At 41.1% G+C, this 24236-nt stretch overlaps 1 protein-coding gene across 1 annotated transcript in view; it reads right to left on the bottom strand.

Moving 5' to 3' along the window:
* EFHC2 (EF-hand domain containing 2) overlaps window positions 1-24236 on the bottom strand; it is a 228030-nt gene that overhangs the window by 11214 nt on the left and 192580 nt on the right. The window contains exon 14 of the mRNA XM_006148862.1: window positions 12861-12966. Coding sequence (XP_006148924.1) covers window positions 12861-12966 — 106 coding nt within the window. The remainder of the gene's footprint in view (window positions 1-12860; window positions 12967-24236) is intronic.

Here is a 24236-nt window from a genome sequence, read left to right as displayed (position 1 = left end):
CCTTGGGGGGTGATTTCTCGCTTTCTGTCTCTATGTCTCTCTCTGTCTGTCTGGCGAGCGCAGGCGCCCTATAGCAAAAATCAAAACAAAACAACAAAAAAAAACAAAACTTAAAGACATTTTCACTCTCAAGTGGTATTTTAAATTTTAGTTTTATTATAGAGAAATGGTATAAATACATATGCTCAAAATCACTATTTTGTGATAGGTTTTTTAAATTAAAATTTTCAATATAAAAAATGTATTATGTCACTCATATAATTATGACAATTCTATATGGAGAATGCATTCTTTTATGAAATAGATTAATAGTAGAAGATGATGCCTCACAGCAAAAGCAAGGAATCATGTTTGAAATGATGACAATAAAAGAGAAGAAAATAGAAGCATTTACACTGGAATAATGACAACTCGAAAATTTTGAGATGAGAATCAAATTAATTAGCAATAAGCAAGACATGGGCAGAATTAAATGCAAGTCAATGCCCATGAGATTTGAAATTTCAGATAATTTAAGATGAAAAGATAACAATAGTCTATGTCTTTAAATCCTGACTACTCTAGCCCAAATGTGCATTTTCTTCAGAATCAATACCACCTCCCTTGATTCTTTTTCTGGTTGTCACTGTTCCCTGGGATCCAGGTGGGAGTAAATGCTTCTGCCCAAATACTTGATAAATGCCATAGGCACATTTACAGTGCTTGAGGAATCCAGGATGCACACATTGCCAACCTTCCAATTTAGGGAGATTTTCGCAGGTACTAACTTAAAATGGATGAACAAATCAAAGAAGGTAGGAAGCAGAGGAGATTTCAGAGACTCAGGAGACAAGGTAGAGGGATGCCAACAAAGTAGAGGAAAAGGCATCTTTTTCATAATTTCATTGGATCTACATGAAAAAAATCACCAGGCTAGCCCCTTTGTATAACAAAGAGGGTTTTGGTGACATAAGAAATTTCCATATCACCACTGCCTACTCATTCTTTCTAATAAATCTTCTGTCAGGGAGTCAAACACTATAGAATTTTTATGAAAATCTGTACAGTGAGTTAAAATACTGTCTTCAGGGCTGGCAGGTGGTGTGGTTAAGAATGCTGGACTCCCACATGGCCGAACCACGATTCGAATCCCGGACCTGGAGGCTTGCTCTCTCACTCCCCCCACCTACCCCCAACCCCCTGGCCCCACTCTTGTTCTCTAGCTCTGTCTCTCTTTGGTCAAATTAAAATAAATAAATAAATAAAGTTAAATAAAATAATTCTTTAAAAAAATACTGTCTTCAGTGACATTTATTTATCTTACATTATAAAATGAAAAGGAAACTCCAGATCATATGATTTTCCTGGGAATGCATGTAAGTTTTAAGTGAAAATAACTACATGGCAATTTTGTAACAGGAGGGCTAATCCACAGAAGTCAGTCCTCATTCCAGATGAAGACAATCCTGTTTGTGTCTCTATGCAACTGGCAGTGCGAATTTGGAATCTTAACTATCTATGTGTAGTGAGCTCTGCTATTACCCCTTTCCTATCCCCTCACCTTTTGGTGCACACCAGCCTGACTTGCAACATTCAACTTGCTCTCTTGCACTTTGGGAGGATATATATTGGCTACTGAATGTCAGCATTTCTGAGCAGCATTAAGCTTCAGTCATCCACATTTGTAACTGGTTTGATAATATGCCTTTCAGTAGCTCCCTCCCTTCCCTTCCTCACTCTCTCATTCCCTTAATAGTGCTCCTTTTACATCCCCTGCAAAGCTACTTACACTCAAATCCTTGTCTCTAAGTCTGCATCTAGAGGAAGTCAGACGAAGACACTGTGCAATTCTGCATTTATCAAAATTAAGTACTTGTCTAAGAAAGCCATAGCACAGCTTGGAACAAAGCAACTCCCTGGCGAACTGGTGGAATCTGGAGTTTCTTATGTGACTTCATGATAACTCAAGAGAGTGTGCCCAAATCTCACAAGGAAATTCAATGTAATCTGTAGTAAAAACAATACATGTCACATAGCATTTTCTGGAATAAGAAAGACTATGAAATGCAGAGTGAAATGCAATAATACAAAATCATGATTCGAAAATGGCTGGGAATCATGGTCTCTAGAGGGCCCTATGACATCTCCCAGGCTGGTTGTCACTAGAGTCACTTAAGATGTCAAACAAGTTGGCAATAAATTACTCATTGATCAATGGTGAAAAAACATAGCTGCTAATTTGTAAAATCGTGCACCCTTGAAATGGGAAGCAAAGATGGCACTGGATAAAAACCCAGTAAACAGCAGCTGCCCAATGAGAATGGCAAAGTTGTGTGTGAACTAATGGGCCCTGGATTTATTTGCTTTGACATTTTTAAAAGGAAATTTAATTGGATTATGTCTCCTAGTTTAAAATTTTCTACTGTAGTCCTGGCCACCAGATGTATGAGAGGAAAAGATCGGGAGCCAATTAAATTCTATGCTTCACTGAAATGAGGTTATTTTTATGTCTCCCAAATGTAAGACTGATAGAGTCATGTTAGTGATTTCACTGTTACTCCCCTCCATTCACTTGGACAAAGGCATTTCTATGGGAAATATCTATGAATTTGTGGAAAAGTCCAATAATATGTGGAGAATTGAAATTGTGGTTTTCATGGATTTTGTTCCTTTTAATAAGGTTACCAGGACCTTAGAAATAAGCAAACTAGGTTGACAAAATTATAAAAGCAATTAAATTTCAGCATATCAAATTGGAATTCATTTTGGATGGAGGATTTCGCATACACTTTTTTTTTTTTAAAGAGGTTTTTGCTATAGGGCGCGTGTGCTCACCAGACAGACAGAGACAGAGAGACAGAAAGCGAGAAATCACCCCCCAGGGAGGATGGCCACGCCACAATCCCTTCTCCTCCATTCTCCGCTCGGGATCTTGGGTATGCACGCACACACGCCCAGCATGAGTTTTAAGCCACCGGGTCCGGGATGTGAACCGCTGTCGACTACATGGGAGTCCAGCGACATAGCCATTACACTAACTGCTGGTCCCTTGCATACACGTCTTGAGATAATCAGAGCAGTATTTTTTTTTTTTTGATTGTCAAAGAGAGCAAAACTCACCAGAGAGGGTTGGAGAGAGAGGGAGGGAGAAAGCACTCCCCAATGGGGTGAGGTCACATTGCATGCAATCTCTTCTCCATTTCTCCATCCTCTCACGATTTGGGGCACACACACACACATGCCCAGAACGTTTTTCAAACTTCAGGACAAGGATTCAAACCTCGGATGGCCATGCCGGGTCTGACTCCTTTAACCACTAGACTATGGGGCCGACCCTCAAGAGCCTTCTGATAACACCAGGAAAAGCTCATATATAAAGTCAAGAGATATGCTTATATTCCTATTCATTTCTGTCTTCATGGCAATGTCTATTTCAACATTACTTACTTTTGCCCTATACAAAGCTTCAATAGAGTTGTCATCTGTGTGTGAGTGTAGCTAAAAGACAAACATAGTTGGTGTCGGCAGGTGGTGTGGTGGTTAAGGGCACTGGACTCCCACATGGCTGCCTATAATTCGAGTCCTGGACCTGGAGGCTTGTTTTCTCACTTTCTTTCTCTCTCTCTCTGTCCCTCTCTGGTCAAATTAAAATAAGTAAACAAATAAAGTTAAATAAAAAGTAATTCTTAAAAAAAAAAAAAGACAGGCATAGTTTCTGAGTAGGAGGCTTTTCCTTGGTACTGCATTATAGGGTAAGTAATCTTTTCTTTTTTTAAAAAAGAATTATTTTATTTACATTTATTTATTTAGTTTAGTTTAATCAGAGAGGGACAGAGAGAGAGGGAAAGTGAGAAAGCAAGTCACCAGGTCAGGGACTCAAATTGTGGTCGGCCATGTGGGAGTCCAGCATCCTTAACCACCATGCCACCTGCTGGCCCGTTAAGTAAAGTTTTCAAGGAGACACAGTTTTTGTTTTTAGCTTCAGTGATAGGCTTATGTGTACAATTCAAATAGATGCCATTCAATGTTTTAGAACAAAAGTGGGGACCAGCAGTTGGAGTAATGGCTGTCACTGGACTCCCATGTAGTCATCTGTGGTCCGAGCCCCAGACCGGGTGGCTTAAACTCATGTCAGCCATGTGTGCGTGCATGCCCAAGATCCTGAGAGGAGAATGGAGAAGAAGGAATTGTGGCGTGGCTATCCCCCCTGGTGGGTGACTTCTTGCTTTCTGTCTCTCTGGCGAGCACACATGTCCTATAGTAAAAACCTCTCCAAAAAAGATTTTTAAAAAATTAGAACAAAAGTGGATTCCAGAAGCATAATTTCCTGCTAGGTTATTTCTCTGTGTTAGGTAATCACTATGTGTTTACCAGTTTGGTTTTTAAAGTTTATTTATTTTACAGGATTTGCGAGGTAACTCTGACAGGGTCTTATAATATAATGATCCTTCCCCCAGACTCCCAGCCAGCTAGGATCAGCCAGTATCATGGGTACACACATGGACCTATCATGTATCAAGTCCTAGATCCAGACTGGGCCTTTCAAGTGGCTTCAGTATCACACAGTAGTGCCCTATCTCCTGTGCCATGGCTATGCTTACCGTTATTTTAAAAATCAAATGAGAACGGTTAATATATTTTTATTTCAAATGTTAAATTCAACCACAAATATTAGAAATAACTTTGTTCATTTAAGAAGTTGGCACTGGCCCCCTGATTATATAATCCTTACCTTCAGGAACGCCTCTGAGTCTCAGCTCCCTACCTATAAATGGGGAATGATACTCATTTTTGCAAGACTGTCGAGACAATGAAACGTCATTGGGTATTCCATGCTCTAAATACCAAAAGAAGGTCCTAACAAGGGAAGTATCTAAAGATACATCCCAAGGTGTACCCAGCTGCCCCCTACCTCATACTGCCAAGACCATAAATCATCCTGTTGTGAAAGAACTTTAGAGCCAATTGCTAATGCTTCTGCAGTTACAGTGCTCATAAAACAAAGCCGCATCCAATTTTTCTCAGAAACGTCAAAAGATAAAGACGCCAGTCACACAGTGCAAGTTATAAAGTTTATATGAGAACCAATTTAGTGTTTTTCTTTTCTATTTTTTTTTTAAACGTGACTTCTGAGATTAACCAGACAAGCTCCAAACGGTGAAACTTATTCTGCCAGTTTTACAGCTACCATGTGTGAGCAAGCACAACAGAATGGAAATGGGGTCTCAGGCCCTGACAGTGCCAGGGCGACCTGCTGAGACCACAGATAGTCACATAATGGGGTGAGAGTTAAATTATAGCCCAATGGCTCACTATGGACTGCTGAGGGGTCAGGCAGAGGGACAACCCAAGGAGTTCCCTGAGTATTCCGGCTACAGGCCATTGGCCACAGGCCATAGACAATAGTCATGATGAGTGACAGTCACCTTACATCCATCCATGTAGGAAAAACATCTCACCAAAGGGCAGCAGGACTAATCAATACCAGACTAGCTGCACTGTAGTCCTCTTATAATAACCTTGTTTGTTGTTGGACCTCACTCTTATTAGCTGAGACCACCTGACTATCACACATATGGGAATCTCATCTGAGTCCTAACATCCAGCAGATCAAGCCATAGGAGCTGTTAAGACTGACTGTGGGGCTTGCTCTATTGACCTCAAGTCTTCATTTTTTTTAACAGTCATTTTATTTTATTTAACTTTATTAAATAATTAGTTTTAATTTGACCAGAGAGGGACAGTGTGTGTGTGTGTGTGTGTGTGTGTGTGTGTGTGGGAGAGAGAGAGAGAGAGAGAGAGAGAGAAAGCAAGCCATCAGGTCTGGGTCTGGAACCGTGGCTGGTCATGTGGGAGTCCAGCGCCCTTAAACACCTGCTCAAGTATTCTGATAACAGATTGTGCTGGATCATTCTCCATTGGTCCCTCAAGATCCATCCTCTCCCCTTTTCACCCTGCTTTCTGTCCTGGGAGGCCAACTTCTACAGATTATACCATCCTCCCCACCCCTAAGCTTCCTTGGTAGCTGACTTCTAGGTGGGTTCAACTAATGGGAAGCAGTGGTATGAGACAGGAAAACAGGAAGAGTGAGAGATCAGAGCGTTGACTTCACTCTCCCTCACCCTGCTCCTCCTTTTCTGGGCCATGGTGTGGTGGTAACTACAATTAACTACAATGGCTAAACTCCTACCTGCTGCTTTAGCTGCAGTTCCTCTTCTGGGCTCCAATAACATGGGTCCCTCCCTGCTTTTCCAGGCCTATGGGTGGAAAAATTTGCCCGTTCTTCCTACCCCCTGAGTATTCCACTCCCCTGCTTTTTTTTGTTTGTTTTTGTTTTCTTTTTTAATTTTTATTTTATAATTTATTTTAATTTTTAAAGCTAATTTCTTTACTATTCTTTCTTTTTTTTTTTTTTTTTGAGAGGTTTTTCCTATAGGGTACATGCACTTGCCAGAAAGACAGAGAGAGACATTGAGACAGAAAGCAAGAAATCACCCCTCGGGGGGACGGCCGCACTGCAATCCTTTCTCCTCCATCCTCTTCTTGGGATCTTGGGCACATATACACACGTGTCTGGTGTGAGTTTAAGCCACCCTGGTCTGGGACTTGAACCACAGTCTACTACATGGGAGTTCAGAGACATAGCCATTATGCCAACTGCTGGCCCCATAATTTCTAATTAACTCTCCTGCTGTCTTGAACATCAAGAAATAAGAACAAAGTTCTGTCATTCCTTTATTTATTTAATTTTATTTATCATTATTATTTTTAATTTGCTATAGGGCAAATGTGTTCACCAGAGAGAGAGAGAGGTCAAGAGAGAGAGAGAGAAAAAAAAAGGTAAAGTAATAAGCAAGCCACGAGGTCCAGGACTCAAACTGTGGTAAGACATATGGGAGTCCAACGCCTCACCACCACGCCACCTGCTAGCCCCTGCTTGGTTGTGTTAACCTTACAAAGTCCTCTGTCAATAGTTCCTTCACCAAATCCATCTCTACGACCCCTCTGAGTGTGCTGTGTATTTCTTCTTATAACTTTGCTAGTATAGAGGCTTAGTTTGCTGTCATCTTGGTGAGAAAGCTTAGTTTGAGCCTGCTGACTGGCTCTGTCTCATTGCTAAATGGTGCTAACTTGTAGATTCCTAACACTATGCTCCCTGTTTTGAAGGAATGCCCTGCTGGAACTCCCTGCTGCCTCACTCTTCCAATCCCATATCCTGTGTACCAGACCATCCTCTGCTCAGCAGCTGTTTGGATGAAGCCTATGAACCTGCTCCTGGTTTTTGGGCCCTCCCTACCCACCCCAAGAACAGCAGTTGATCAAATTAGAACAGGAAGTTGTACCAATTTCCCACTGGTGACATCTATCCTATGTATTAACACTGATGGAAACAGAACTGGAGTTAAATCTATTACTGAGACCTACTCAGATTTCATCAGTCAAGAATTCCTTTTATGTTCTGTTTCTTGATAAGATCTTCAGTCTTGGAAAGAGATCTTGCCAAGGATACCATTCAGCCCAGGAATTAAAATATCCAGGTTTTGAATGGTGGCTGGTGTTGATAACTTCTAGGGAACTATCCACAGAATCTTGGGAACTTTAGTCAGAGACAGCCTATGTAGCTCTTTTTATGATTATTATTATTTGCTAGAGGGTATGTACACTTGCCAGAGAGAGACAAAGAGGCACAGAGAGAGACAGAGAGAGGGAGACCTCCCCCCATGAGGCACGGTCATCCTACAATCCTCTCTCCTCCATTTTTCTATCCTGTCAGGATTTGGGACACATATGCATGTGTGCTCAGCACCTTTTCAAGTCACCAAGGCTGGGATTTGAACTCCAGTCAGCCATGCGGGAACCGGCTCCTTTAACCACTAGGCTATCGGGCCAGCCCCTGTTTAGCTCTTATACAGGAGGAAGTATACTGCTTTCCAACCCTGGGCCTCCACCTGGGTCATGTTTCCACACAGGAGCTTAGTCTAGCAATCCTCATTTTAAAAAGACCTTTATTCGCAGGTGGCATGGTGGTTAAGGTGTCAGACTCCCTCATGGCCAACCATGGTTTGAGTCCCAGACATGGCGGCTTGCTTTCTCATTTCCCCTTTCTCTCTCTCTCTCTCTCTCTCTCTCTGCCTCTATTTGTGTCACATCAAAATAATAATAATAAAGTCAAATGAATAATTAAAAAAAGACCTTTAGTCTCATCACTTCACACTCAGGGCTGAGGCACTTTCACAACCTGGTGAGTCTTGCCCTAAGTTCCATGGGACTTTGGCTATGACAGACTCCCTAAGTGCTGGTGATCCCTAGAGTTGTAGAAGTGTTCTCTGTTCAACTGTGCCCCAGGGACCTGCACATGTGGTCTGATTCCTTCATGGCCCCTTTTGGCAAACCACTCTCCTACCAGTTTATTACCATGTGTGGAAGATCAGATAATATCCACACTGCTAGGCTGCAAGAGTGGTTGGTTTGTAAGCTGTGCTGTTCCATTCAGAAGACTCTTTCTTGGTGGCTCAGCTGCTGGGAGTCTACTTCATGGATTGCCTTAGCTACAGAGAGGTCTTGGCTACAAAGAGCCATATTGCCCAAGGTAAAATCTCTTTTTAAACAAATCCACAGAGATAAAGGCAACTTTGAAAAGCTATTCTAGCTCTAGGGCTCCCTGTGGTTTGACCAGGGCTATCATTAGACCTGCATTGCAGCTCAACTTCTCCCTAGCCCCACTCCTGCCTTCTTCTCCACCTTCCACACACATTCATCTCAAGGACACTCCTAACTAAACATCTTGCACATTAGATTCCATCTGCTTCCAACCTGTGACAAGTTCTGACCCAGAAGTATCTTGGCATTATTGGATATTAGCAAATATTTTTAAAAACAAAATAGCAAGTAACATTTAAGCCCTTCCTATGGGACAGATACTGTGATAAGTGCCTCATGTAATATTGGCTCACTTAATCCTCATAACAACCCTAATGGGAAAACTATTCTAATCTCTATTTTCTTTCTTTTCTTTCCTTTTTTTTTTTTACACTTAATCTCAGTATATCTTTACATCGTACAAAATGAATTTCCCCAGCATAAATACATTGTATATTACTCCAGTCAATATTACCGTATACATTATCCTCAACAGATAATTTTCCATTTTTTATGTTTGTTAAATGGTGGCTTTTTCTCCCCCTTGACTCTCTCCCTCCAGAGCTCCATTGCCCACCCTCCTCCCACACTGTCTCTAGTATCCACATAGAAACTCTCCATACTTTTATGCCTTCCAATCAGTTTCTGCTATAGAGTGCAGATGTTTAGTATATATCAAGTGAGGACATACAATTTCATAGTCTGGCTTGCTAATCTCCATATATGAAATAGGGAAATCTGAAAGTCTGAGCAACTTGTACCAAGTCACTCAGTTGGCTAATTGTAGAAGCAAAGATTTGAATTCATATCCCTGTGATTCCAGACCTTCCGCTCTATATTCCTTCTCTAAAGTACTTGAGGTCCAGGGCTTAATAACTATCCCAGCCAACAGAGTTGGTAAGTGATAAAGCAGGGATAGGGTGACTAAAGGGAGAGTGAATCTTTAGCCTACCTATGCAGTGACACTTCTTCTAGTATGAGTGGTGATCTTTTTGTGGGTTATGAAATCAATTTAATGGGTCATGAACAACATTCAAAAGCTAGAAAGAAAGGTAAGGGAGGAGAAAGAAAAAAAGGAAAGAATAGATCAAACTGCACCACATGTAGGTAGAATAGTATTATTTCATGAAACTCTTGTTCTGTTATATATGTGTGTGCTGGGTTGTTACAAAAAAATGTCTTTCTTACTGTGGATTGTAGTATAAAAAGGTGATTTAATTTCATTCGATCTCAGCAGTCATTAGGAAAGTGAAAATTAAAGTAGTAAGATACCACATTTTCAGATGAAAAAAATATGGAAACAACCCAAATGGCTATTGATAGAGAAATGAATGAATAGATTATTATATATGTATTCTACAGTGATTAAAGAATGGCTTAGATTTACACATATTAAATGAGAGCAATTTCCCATGATTAAGTAAAAGAAGCACACTACAGATAAATGCATGTGGTACGATTATATTTTTGTATAATAAATGATGAACCCCTCAACATAGAGGCAAACATTTGAGTGGTGGATCAGGTGAACTGGAAGAGGATTGAGAAGTAGAAGTAGAATAAAAGCTGTTGCTAACTAGCAAAAATAAGTGCGTATATCATTCAGGGCCCCATGAGAAACAGGATATATACAAATCATGTTAAGTAGTGAAGGGAATAATAAAGTGACCATTTACAAAGTTATAGGAAGTATTTAGGAAAACCAACAGAAGATCCTCCAGTCTCCAGGAACTGTAACAGCAGGAGCCATTACCAGCATCTGGTCTGCAGGGGCCAGAGGGCAGGGGAGTGGTTACCAGAATTTGGAGTGGGCAGCTCCACAGAGGGAACCTCCAGACAGACGTGTTGACCTTAGGAGGTGGAGGTGGCAACCTACTATAACTGGCAGGGAGGAAGCTGATTTCTCTCTCCTCCCACCCTCCACTGCCCTGTGGGTGTATACCATTAGCCAACCTAACTGAAGGTCAGAGGGCTAGGGGACCCATTGATATAGCCCACCAAGGTGACCTGCCCAGGACCTACCTGGACAGGGTCTGAGCAGCATAGAAAGTGCTATAGGGCAGTCCTACTGAATGGATGACAGCCTTCTGACTAGCAGAATATTAAAGGAAAAGATAGATTATAAATCCTTTCTGTCATTTTTTTATATGTAAAAATGAAATATTCACATGGATAAGAATTAAAAGGTTACCAAAGAAAATGACGATATTGATTTGTTTTTGAGATAGTATCAAGGATTTGGGTAAATTAAATCTATTAGCTCCAGTAATAATTACATTCTAAAGGCAGTAAAACAGACCTGAATTAAACCAGACTCTATCTTTCACTTGCTGTTTCCCTAACTTCTCATCTCTAAAATGAGAATAATGAACATATTTACTACATAGGGTTGCTGTAAGGATTAAATGAGTTAAGAGATTTAATTTTTTTTGAGAGTTTTTTTCACTATAGGGTGTGTGCGCTCGCCAGACAGAGACAGAGAGACAGAATAAAGACAGAAAGCAAGAAATCACCCCCCAGGAGGGATGGTCACGCCACAATCCCTTCTCCTCCATTCTCCTCTTCGGATCTTGGGCATGCACGCACACGCGCCTGGCATGAGTTTTAAGCCATTGGGTCCGGGACGCGAACTGCAGTCGACTAGGTGGGAGTCCAGCGACATAGCCATTACGCTAACTGCTGGTCCTCCAATGAATTAAGAGATTTTGAGATCTTAGAAAAGTAGTTGGCACATAATAAATGCTTTCAGTGTTTGCCATTATTATGTGATGTCAACAACCTCTCAGTGGGTCCACTTGTCCCCATCCCATCTCCCAAGACTGTTTACCAGCCAGCCAGAGAAAGTTCCCTGAAAGGGCACACCTGATCTTGTCGCACTATTCCTTAAAATTTGTCAGTGGTCTCCAAACCTTTCAGGTCTCCACTTTCCATACTGTGGCTTCACTCTAGTCATACTGATATGTCTGGTTCTGTATAAGCGCCGTCATATCCCATAGAGCTTTGTCGAGAATGCCTTTTCCATACCAGGTCATTTTCCTACTTTGCTATCTCTTAATACTCATAATTTAAATTGAAAGTGTCACCTCCTCTGAGAATACCGCCTCCACCCCCACTCCCAGTTTGATTCAGAGCAGTTTCTTCCTCATCCCACAGCATCCCATACAGGCTGTGTCATGCTAGTCTCCAACTTATGAGAGAGGTTCCCTCAATAGCAATGGGCCCCTCAAAGGTAGCAATGATGCCCTTTGTCTCTGGAGCCCAGCACAGAGTCGAAAACCTACTGAGAGCAGAAAGGATTAAATTTATAAAAGGAACAAGGTAAGTAACTTAACTGACCCAAAGTCACTCAGCTAAGTAAGTGGCAGAGCCAGAATTCAAGCTTAGCTCTTCTTGACTCCAAAGGCTACCACTGTCCTCAACCATATGGAAGTTCTAAGGCTGCTCTTGACACTCTGGAGTAGTTGCATGCCTGAGGGAAATCCCAGGGGCACTAGACCAGCTCAGGCCAGAATGAGCCGGTCAGCAGAGACCAGGGAAGGATAAATGCCTCTTTTCTGGGAGAATCAATCACATGACATTTGCTTTATCAAGGGACTTTCCCAAGAAAATCAATTTCTGGAGCATGTTAAAATACAAACAAACCACCACCCACCCACCCACTCCTTAAAGACAATTGGTCCAAAGAGAGCTTAGAGAATTCAGACAATTCCACAATGTTGAGAGCACCATCTGATCACATGAACTTTGTTTTCCCTAACCAAGAATTTTTCTACTGAATTTTTATTTTAAATTTGACTACACTGTGAAATTTCCATCCCCATACTCTATTGTTTCACTCATGGCTGAACGGTGTATATGGGCACAGATACACTGGGGATGCCTGGCACAGGCACCATTTGAGATTTGCTCTTGCAGCTTATGATGTTACCAGAATCCCTTGATAACAGTGTTTATATCTATTTATAACTGTAACCTATTATCCTATTTTCCATATAATTGGATGCGACTGAGGTTAAAAAAAAATTTCAGCTGCATAAGAAAAGTCATGCACTTACAGAGTAGATGTTTGCTCAGCATGGAAAGTGAATTAGCCTTTAACACAAATAACCCAGAAACACATAAGTGCTTCTAGAAAAGACACTGATGTTAATATTTTTCATTAAAAATAATTTAAAGATAAACGATGTTAAGAATGCAAGGAGGTAGCCATAGCTGGTTTTTAAAACAGATGTTACTTTTACCTCTTTCAGGTATGACGGTGCTACCAATGGAGGTGTCGGATTCATTCTCCAGTTCAGGGCAGAGAAAAATGACTCATAATTTATTTGCTTTTCACTGTCTTCAAACCTGAAAATACAATGAATATATGATTTGACTCATTTTGCAGAATTCAAAACTAAAATGCCAACTTAAAATTGACTGTAAAAAATGTCATGTATGAGTCAGTATCTAAATTTTTCTTTTTCTTTCTTTTTTCTTTTTTTAAAAATTATTTTATTGGGACCAGCAGATAGAATAGTGGTTGCGTCACTGAACTTCCACGTGACCGACCACAGTTGAAGTCTCTATGGCAAAAAAAAAAACTCTAAATTTTTTAAATTTAACTTTATCATTATCATTATTACTATTATTTTAGAGAGATTTTTGCTATAGGGCACATGTGCTCACTGGAGTGACAGAGAGAGACAGAGAGACAGAAAGTGAGAAATAGCCCCCAAGGGGGAGGCCACGCCACAAATCCATCTCCTCTATTCTCCTCTCAGGATCTTGGGCACACACTCACATGCGCCTGGCGTGAGTTTTAAGCCGCTGGTTCTGGAACTTAAACCACAGTCAACTACATGGGAGTCCAGCAACGTAGCCATTATGCCATTTGCTGGTCTTGATGATTTTACTTTTTAAATTTGTTACAGGGCACATGTACTCACCAGAGAGAGATAGAGAAAGAGAGAGAGAGAGAATGAGAAGGCAAGCCTCCAGGTCCAGGTCTCAAACTGCAATTGGCCATGTGAGAGTCCAGTGCCTGAACCACCATGTTAACCCCTCTTTTCCTTTCTTTTAATTTCCAGAGGATGTGTGCACAGAGAGAGACAGGAAAACAGTGAGAGAAAGAAAGTATCTCTCAGTGGAGGATGGTCACACTGCAATCCTTTCTCTTCCATTTCTCCCTCCTGTCAGAATGCAAAAGTGTGTTTTTCAAGCCCCAGGGCTGGGATTCAAACCATGGTCAGCCATGTGGGATCTAGCTCCCCTAATTCCTAGACTACTAGGCTAGCTCTATCTGATTATTTTTTCTTATTGTATGTTAGTTTATCTGCTTCTGACCTTCCAGAATGTAAATCCTTTTTTTAAAATAATTATTTGTTTTATTTATTCATTCATTTTTTAATTTGACCAGAGAGAGATAGAGAGTGAGAGAGAGAGGAAATGAGGAAACAAGCCACCAGATTCAGGACTCGAACCCTGGTCAGCCATGTGGGAGTGTCCAGGGTCTTAACCACCACGCCACCTGCTGGTCCCCCAGAATGTAAATCTTTGACATAAGGATCTCACCTACTTAATGCACCAAAGTATCCCCAATACTTAGATCAGTGTTTGCAGTTAGTAGGTATTTAATAAATAAATATTGCCGTTGCTATAGAAATAAATGTGCTTATTCAGTAACTAAGATTACTGCTATATTTTTAAAAGAATATTTGAAAGGGGCCAGCAGGTGGCATGGAGGTTAAGGTGCTGGACTCCCACATAACTGACAGCAGTTTGAGTCCGTGACTCGGCAGCTTGAAAATAAGTGTGTATATCTACAAAATCCCAGGAGGAGAATGGAGGCGAAGGAATTGCAGTGTGGCCATCCCTCCTCAGGAGTGATTTCTCACTTTCCTTGTCTGTCTCTGGCAAGAGCACCCACCCTATAACAAAAACCTAAAAAAATAAATAAATAAATAAATAAAAATAAAAATTTTTTAATGGTTGATATGTCAGTTAAAAAATACTAGGGCCAGCCTGGTGGCCTAATGGTTAAGAGGGCTGGATCCCACATGGCTAACTATGCAGTTTGAGTCTCAGATCCAGGGGCCTGAGAAACATGCTGGGTGCATGTGCATGCATACAGAAAATCCTGACAGAATGGAGAAATGGAAGAGGAGGGACTGTGGCCTGACTATCCCCCATTGTGGGACGTTTTTCTCTCTGTCTCTCTGGCAAGCACATGTGCCCTTTGGCAAAATTTTTTAAAAAGTCCTCATATTTCTTAGATTGCATGCCTTTAAATCTTTAAGGCAAGCCTAGCTTCATTTTGTCTACTAGTATATTTTTAGGAAAAATAAAAGGCACCTTTATCATTTATTAGGTAGCCACTAAAAGGGGTTATTTAAATTCATATTTGCCATCATGGAAATATGTCCTTCATATATTGTCGAGTGAAAAAGAGGTTTTCAAATAAAAAGTAGAGTTATGATCCTACTTTAGGTTTATATTTATATAAAAAGGCATAGAAAAGAAGTCTAGTAATAAGAAACAAACGTATAGAGAAGACCTATTACTGGGAAGACGGACTAAGAGTTTTGCTTTTTATTAGGCTTTTCTATATCATCTGAATTATTTAAAATTTATAACCAAAAATTTAATTTCATGTTCACTTTGAAAAAAAATTATCCTGCATCTTAAAAATATAGGTCAAAAATAACAATCTCTTTGACCACTATTTTCTAATTTTGGACATTGGCTTAAATTCATCTGTAACTATAATAGAGTGGTTTATAAAAAAGAATTATTTATTTAATTTTATTTCTTCTTATTATTTTTAATTTGACCAGAGAGAGAGAGAGAGAAAGGGAAAGTGAGAAAGTTAGCTGCCAGGTCTAACTTATTTCTTTTATTTGTGTATCTTTTGGTAGAAGTACTAAAGCTCAATTAATTAAAGATGTCTTGTAAGAAAGTTCTTTAGCATGCACCTTGAAGAAAGTATTTTCTAATACTCTAAGCAGGAGCTAAGGTCAGTGAAGGAGATCATGGAGAACTTTTGACTTTTATTCTGAAGAAAATTAAGAGCCATAAAATATACTGTACGAAAAAAGTTAAGGGACCTGCAATATTCTAAATATCTGTGTCCTTCTCCCCAAAATTCACAAGTTGAAACCTAATCACCAATGTGATGATACTAGGTGTGGGGTTTTGGGTGAAGCACAGATCATGAGGGTTCTGCCATCATGAATAGGAATAGTGCCCTTATAAAAAAGATCCCAGACAGTTCCCTTCTGCTTTCTGCCTTGTGAGAATGCAGAGAACATGTTATCTATGAACCAGAAAGCAGGTTTTCACAAGACACCAAATCCATTGACACCTTGATCATGGACTTCTCAGCTTCCAGAACTGTGAGAAACACATTTCTGTTGTCTTAAAACTACCTAGTTTATGGTATTCCATAGTAATAATCTGAATGAGCTAAGACAGGACCTAACATACTTTCTAAAGATTACTCTGACTGATATTTTGAGAGTAGATATAGGGGTAAGACAGAAGCGGCAATGGCAGTGAGCAATCTCTTGCCGTAATCCAGACAAGATAATGACAGCGTAGATGTGGGTGGTGGCAGTGGAGGGTAGAGAGAAGTGATCAGTTCTAGATATATTTTGAATGTAGGTTTCTTGGAAGATTGTATATAGTATGCAAGAGAAAAGAGGATGATTCAAAATGACCCCAAGACTTCTGCTTAAGCACCTAGAAAGATGGAGCTGCCCTGTCTGAGATGAGGAAGACTGTAGGGTCAGCAAGTTGAGGTGGAAAAACATGAGTTTAGTTTTGCATATGCTACGTTTTTATGGGAAGTGAGCAACTGGGGCTGTTAAGTCTGAAGCTCAGGGAAGAGGTCCATTTGATGATATAAAATTGAGACTCAAACAGATGAAATTTAAATCCATAAAGCTAGGAGACTGAATGAGATCATCATTGAAAGTTGTTTTTATTTTTAAGAGGTTTTGATATAGGGTGCATGCGTTCGCCAGAAAGACAGAGAGAGACAGAGCAACAGAAAGTGAGGACTCATCCCCCGGGGGGATGGCCATGCCGCAATCCCTTCTCCATTCTCCTCTCAGGATCTTGGGCACACACGCACACACGCCCAGTGTGAGTTTAAGCCACCCCGTCCGGGACTTGAACCACGGTTGACTACATGGGAGTCCAGCGACATAGCCATTACTCCAACTGCTGGTCCCAAAAGAAGTTTTTCTATCTGTTCTTACAATATAGATATAATTTTCAGTAAATTCCCTTACATCAATTATAGGAGGCATTTATTTGATCCTAGAGGTTTCAGAAGCATAAAATCTAGTTAAAAGACTACCAGATAGGTTCAAGATCACAACAGACTTCATTCTTCATATACAACCCACTAAGTGGTCCTGTGGGTTCTACCACCATAGTATATTTCGAGTCTATCTATTTCATATCTCTTTTACTTCTCCCTAATTTCAAGTCACTATCACCCCTCACCTGGATTATAGCAATAGTTTCCTATCTTCATATTGCTACTTCTATTATTTTTAATATATACTTTTTTAATTTTAAAGGTGAGTGTGATAGAACCAAGAGAGAGAAAGCACCCCTTCAGTGGGTGTGGTCATGCCATAATCCTTCCTCTTCTATTTCTCCATTCTGTCAGGATTTGGGAGATACACATGCATCCAATGTTTTTCAAGTTTTGGGGCTGGATCCAAACTGCGAAGTTGGCCATGTAAAATTTTACTCCCTTAATCATTAGACCACAGGGTTGACCCAGTATTTCTATTCTTACCTTACTGCAGATCATTCTCTACCAGAAGGATCTTTCTAAAACATAGATCAGTTCAATCATTTCCTCACTTGTTATCCTCCAATGGCTTCCCAATCCACTTAGAACAAGAACTAAACACCTTATCAGGGTTTATAAGACTCAGTTTAATCTGGTTCCTGCTGACCTCTCTGATCACATCTCCTCACTAAAAACTCTCTCTCTATTCACAATATTCTAGGTTCATTGGCTTTCATCTAGTTCCCTGAGCATACCAAGATTGTTTTCAGAAATGCAAAGCATGTGAACCTTCTGGTCTTTCTGCCTGGAACATTACAATTCAAATGTCGCTTCCTTAGAAAGGTCTTGAAGCTCCTCTTATCTGAGCCCCTATGCCTGAATTTGCATTTTCCCTAGATGATGGCATTAGAACTTACAAGGGAATTCCTGGAAGTCAGCTAGGAAAGTCCTATTATTTGACTTTGTTACCACTAACTCTGATATTTATTCATGCTTACCCGTTGCCTCCTAACACCTAGCCTTCTTCCCTACCCAGCTCTTCAATATGTCAGACTCAACATATCCAACCACTAAGAATATTTAGGAAGGTTATTTCTGAATCAAATAATATTCAGGAAGGATCAAAAACTGGAAATAAAAGTGTACACAGCTATAAAATGATGTATCCTTTTTTTTTTTTTTAGAAATTTTTTGCTATAGGGTACATGTGCTTGCCAAAGAGACAAAGAGAGAAAGAAAGTGAGAAATCACCGACCGAAGGGATGGCCATACCACAATCCCTTCTCCCCCAAGGATCTTGGGTACGCATGCATGTGCACCTAGCATGTGTTTTAAGCCACCAGGTCCAGGACTTCAACCATGGTCAACTATGTGGGAGTCCAGCGACATAACCATTATGCCATCTGCTGGTTCCCTGGAGTGAGTTTTTTAAGCTGCCATGTCTGGGATTTGAACTGTGGTCAACTACTTGGGAGTCCAGTGATGAAATCATTATGCCATCTGCTGGCCCCAAATGATGTATATGTCTTAAAATAAATAAATAAATATGAATTTTCCCAAAACTCCAGAGTCATGCTTAAAGGAAAAGTTCAGGTATTATGGTAAAATACTCTTAAGTTTTTTTTAATTTCCATCTTAGAGGATCTCAGTATATATGAGAATTCTCTCAAGGGACACAAGGTAAAAAAATAACAAAGAAGGGATAAAAGTAGTGGATGTTTTTACAAAGAATTTTTTGCTCTTCAGAAATAGAATTATGGGACCAGTAGTTGGTGTAATGGCTATGTCGCTGGACTCCCATGTAGTTGACCACGGTTCAGGTCCCGGATCCAGTGACTTAAACTCACGCCGACTGCATGTGCATGCATGCCCAAGATCCTGAGAGGAGAATGGAGAAAGGATTGAGGCATGGCCATGCCCCCTGGAGGGTGATTTCTCACTTCCTATCTCTCTGTCTCTCTCTTTCTGGTGAGCGCATGTACCCTATAGCAAAAACCTCTCCAAAAAAAAAAAAAAAAAAGTAGAATTGCAGTAAATCATGATGGACTAATAACAAATATTTCTCTCCCCTTTCTCCCAAATCCCACCGAAATAATCATAAGGGAATCAAAATAGGTTATAATAACCTCAAGGATATTTGGGAAAAGAAAACAGTGGAATATAGGTTTCAAAATTTCATGTGAGATGAGAGGCAGACTGAGGATTGTTGGCTGGCCTGGCAGAACTGAGGAAGGGAAGATGAGCCCTAAAACTCTATGTTGAGGGTAGGGGGCAAAGGAACATATAGAGACCAATTAAGGTAGCCCACAAAACTCCTGAGAGACTCAGCAATTGCAGACTTCAGGTGCCAATAAACATAGGGATAAGGTATCACACTGAGAACAAGGATTAGCTTGAAAGCCTGAGTAAAGCAAGAGCAGCTGGACCCCTGATTATCTTCCTCTACACTGGGGTCCTCCCTATAAAGAGTACAGGCTTGTTCTCCAGAGAATTCTACTCTAGAAGCTCCAGTCTTGGGCAGATGAGGAATAATGGCATGCCAAGCAGAGCTTTACATCCTGAATTGGAGGGCTCTCAGGCCCTTCTTTCCCCTTTCCTGTTATCTAGAATGTCAGTGCCCATGCTTTACCTCTCCTCCCTCCCTTCATCTCATCATCCCTTCTATCCTAGTAAGAAAAGATAAGATTCTTCTCTGGATATTCTGAAGGGCTCCAGAGAAATCTCCAGATTTCATCTTCTGGAGATCCCGGGGGGCGGTGGGGGGGAGGCTCAAGAGCTAACTGTGCTGTGAAACCCACCAATCAACAAGACACCCCCTCCAAAGTGTCCAACATTAAGGACAGAAGGCAAAACATCAACTTGGTGGCAGTGGGGGGGAACCCAAAGACAATTCCAGAAGCAGAGGGGAAAATGTGAGATAAGAGGATGGATACTATACCCCTGAAAAAAAAAAGAAGAAAAGACTACAAAAAGGAACATTTAGACTAAAAACATGCTCCTAGAATTAAAAATATGAGAGTAGTAAAAAGATACAATAGAAGGATTGGAATATAAAGTTGAGAAAATCACTTAGTAAGTCCATCATAATGAAAAAGGGAAAACTGGAGAGAGAAAAATACTAAAATTCAGAAGATCTAAAATCTTATTAACAGGAATTCTCATTAGAGAAAAAAATTGAGGGGAGGAAATTATTAAATAATTAATAGAAAATTCCTCAGTCTGTCTAAACTAGAAGAGCCCATAAAATATTAAGCACAATGGACCAGTATATTCTACACATGTGCATACACAAGTGTGCATGCACACACATGGTCCCTCATGAACTTCCAAAACATCAGTAATAAAAAAATCCTAAGAACCTCCATAAAGAATAAATCATAATGGGAAACAACGTTGTGCTAAATTTTCAATCATGAACCATAACTCAAGAAATAACAGTATGTGCATGCTATTTAAATGTCTGTAGAAGCAGTTACAAGAGCTGAAAATGCCTGCTTCTTGTGAATGGACCTCAGGAGTAGGGAGGAAATAGGGGAAGAGACTCTTGTTAGAATAGCTTTTTAGGGGAACCAGCAATTAGCGTAATGGCTATGTCGCTGGACTCCCACGTAGTCGACCGCGGTTCGTGTCCCGGACCTGGTGGCTTAAAACTCACGCCGGGCGCGTGTGTGTGCGTGCCCAAGATCCCGAGAGGAGAATGGAGGAGAAGGGATTGCGGCGTGCCCCTCTGGAGGGTGATTTCTCGCTTTCTGTCTCTCTGTCTCTCTCTGTCTGTCTGGCGGGCGCACACGCCCTACAGTGAAAATCTCTCCAAAAAAAAAAAAAAGAATAGCTTTTTAGGATGATTTGATTATTTTTGACTCTGATCATCTATTAGTTTGATATAAATAGGAATTTAAAGAGTAGAGGCCAGCAGATGGTGCAGTAGTTATGGTGCTGAACTCCCATGTGGCCAACTGTGGTTTAAGTCCCACACCTGGCAGCTTGAAAATCATTTCAGGTGTATTTGTGTGCATGCCCAAAAGCCCAGGAAGGAAACGGAGGAGATGGGATTGCAGCATGGCCATCCCCCTGGGGGATGATTTCTTGCTTTCTGTCTCTGTCTCTCTGGCAAGCGCACATATGTTATAGTGCACATATGCTCTCCGGAGAGACAGAGAGAAAGTGAGAGATCACCCACTGGGCGGATGGCCATGCCAGAATCCCTTCTCCATTCTCCTTTCGAGATCTTAGGTACACATGCACACACCCAGTGTGGGTTTAAGTTGCCGTGTCCGGGACTTGAACTGTGGTTGACTACATGTAGTCCAGTGATGTAACCAGTATGTCATCTGCTGCCCCCCCCAAAAAAAATTTTTTTAAAGATTATAAAAAGCAGAGGAGGGATCCTAAAATATGCTCTTCTGAGTAGTAAACACATAAAAAATCAGTCTTGCAAAGAAAGGAGTGCTACTAGGAGTGAGTAGGGCTACTAGGAATGAGGAATGAGTCTCTCAGTCTTCCTCCCTGCTCCCAAATCCTGCATGTAGCCTCCTCCTCTGCACCACTGATGTAGGGAGATTTTTCACACTATCATTTGCTATTTCAGTATGCACTCTATCCAGTCTACACTATGTTGGTCAGATGAGATGGTAAGAGAAAAATGACACAAAAGAGATCCCGAGTCCTAAAAATATAATAGTTCAGGTGGAGGAGTAGGAGGTAGAAGAGTTATTCAGAGGTGAAGAAAGGTTTGAATAGGAGGAGAGGGAGAAGAAGCGGGCCAGTCAGTGCTTTTGGTCACCCCAGAAGGTTATTTCCGGTCGCCCGCCAGGAAGCCTCCCTCTGTCTCATGACTATGGGCATTATTTGGCATATCCTAACCATCCTTTCAAAATATGTTAGATAAGGTTATGAACTGTACTGGAAATCTCTCTCCTCATTTAAAGCCGGAAATCTCTCTCCTCATTTAAAGTCATGCTGTGCTTTTGATTTAAAAAAAATGTGATCCCAATTCTCCACCTGAGTTCCCTACTTCACTCCTCTCCAAACATTCAGTTCTTGTGAAAACTGATCCATGGTCAAAGGACAAAGATTTGCCTCTCTGGAGGAAAAAAAAAAAAATTAAAGACTTTGAAGGCAATTCCAAAGAAGAACTTTCTATGGCAACATTGTTGGAATCAGTACTCAGCCTTCCAGGGTGACTGCCCTAAAGGGCAGCACTAATTCTGCCTTTTAAGTGTTGCTATGCTTGTTAAAAAGTCAGCCTCCTTACTTTCAAGTTCCAGCTCAGAGAGCTAAAGTGTTTTCCTAAAAACCTCCATAAATTCTTCTTTCCCTTTGATATTTGGGCAGTCCACCATTTCCTTCACTACACAAACCAAGAGACATGTTTGTGGAAGAAGGGGGAGTGAAGGCAATTTCTCTGGTCTCCCTCTAGAAAATAACGACCCCCGAACATGCCTGGTGATGCCTTGCTAGGTGGGAGTTCTTCATGGTGAGTCTAATGTGACATCTGACTGATGCTTGTACTCCCCCTCCCCAAATGATGAATAGCATGGAAACTACATAGGCCATCCATCTCCTTGCCACAGTGAATAATGCTAGCTGCTTTATTTCCACCCTCTGCAGAAGTGAGAGATTTAGTGGCAGCTAGCTTTTCCTGAAGAGGAACCTGCCTTCTCCTCTATTGGAATGAACACCTCAACACCAAAAGGAATTGGCTGGAAGGGAGGCAGAACAGTAAGAGACCCATTTTTGACTCAGTTGTGTTGAGTCTCAACTCATTACCCAGCAAATCCAGGGCTGCATTCTGAAGCACTTGGTGAGTCTCTCTCTCTCTCTTTTTTTTGAGAGATTTTTGCTATAGGGCATGTGTGCTCGCCAAAGAGACAGAGAGAAATCACTCCCAAGGGGGGATAGCCATGCCGCAACCTCTTCTCCTTCTTTCTCCTCTCAGGATTTTGGACACACACACATACGTGCCTGGCATGAGTTCTTTTTTATTTTTTTTAATTTTTTTTTCTGAGAGGTTTTTGCTATAGGGTATATGCACTCACCAGAAAGAGAGAGACAGAGAGACAGAAAGTGAAAATCACCCCTCGAGGGGAATGACCACGCCGCAATCCCTTCTCCTCCATTCTCCCCTCGGGATCTTGGGCATGTACACACATGTGCCTGGAGTGAGTTTAAGCCACCGGATCCGGGACTCAAACCGCGTTCAACTACATGGGAGTCCAGCAACATAGCCATTACACCAACTCCTGGTCTCTACTTTCTGTTTTTTTGTTTGTTTGTTTGTTTGGAGAGGTTTTGCCTGGCATGAGTTTTAAGCCTCTGGATCTGGGACTTGAATTGTGGTTGAGTGTGGGAGTCCAGTGACGTAACCATTATGCCATCTGCTAGTACCCCTGGTGAGTCATTACAACCAGACACTTGAGGAAAAAAGTGGAGCTCTGGGCCACTGCATCAAGTAGTCACAAAAACGGGGATGGAAAGAGAGTATTACTTAAGTCTCCAATGAGTAACTCTGGTTATCCATTAAAACCCAGGCCTCTAAATTTGAATGGTGATTTCAGTACAGATATCCTCTTGAGGTGGGTCATAGCTACCATGTGTGGACCATACAGTACAGTTGCTGTTTTTTTGGTTCACACGGTTTGAAATGAAAACAAAACAAGAAAACTTCAACTACAAGCCACTTCATATTTGAAAAGGCAGAAAGCATCTGAGTGAGAAATAGGTGTGTGCAACAGAGAGAAAGAGGAGGAGGAAAAAGGGAAGAAGAAAGAGAAAAAGAGGAGGGGGACAGAGAGAAAAAGAAGGGGGTTCCTCTCTGAAAACATCATCAGTGTACTACACACTCAGCAATGGTAGCAACCACATGGCTCGCTACTTGTCCTTTAGTCTCACTGCCAGGTACTGTTGGGTGACATTACATGAGCTCCAAACCTGCCTCTGGGAAGGAGTGTCAGGGGATAAGTCTGGGTAGAAGATAAAGGAATTATTATTATTATTTTTTAGTTTATTTATCTATTTCTTCCATTAGAGAAAATGAGAAAAAGAGAAAGGGAGGGAGGGAGAGAGACAGGCAACCCCCAATAGGGTCTCTGCCACAATCCACCCCCAACAAGGATCATGGATAAGCACACATTCTTTGTGTACATGGAGGCCTCGGGAGGCAAACCCAGGACCCTCTAATGTGGCTTCAGCATCATGAGCACTGTATTACCACTGCATCACCAACGACTGGCCCTATAATGAGATGATTTTAAAGCCCTATTAACTTTTTCCATTTTAACTGAAATTTCTGGATGAGCCACCAGTTCTCTTGGGAGGCCAGTTCTAAGGC

Source organism: Tupaia chinensis, unplaced genomic scaffold, assembly GCF_000334495.1.
Source record: "Tupaia chinensis unplaced genomic scaffold, TupChi_1.0 Scaffold000248_1, whole genome shotgun sequence".
NCBI lineage: Eukaryota > Metazoa > Chordata > Mammalia > Scandentia > Tupaiidae > Tupaia > Tupaia belangeri.
This window is presented reverse-complemented; position numbering and strand designations above follow the sequence as displayed.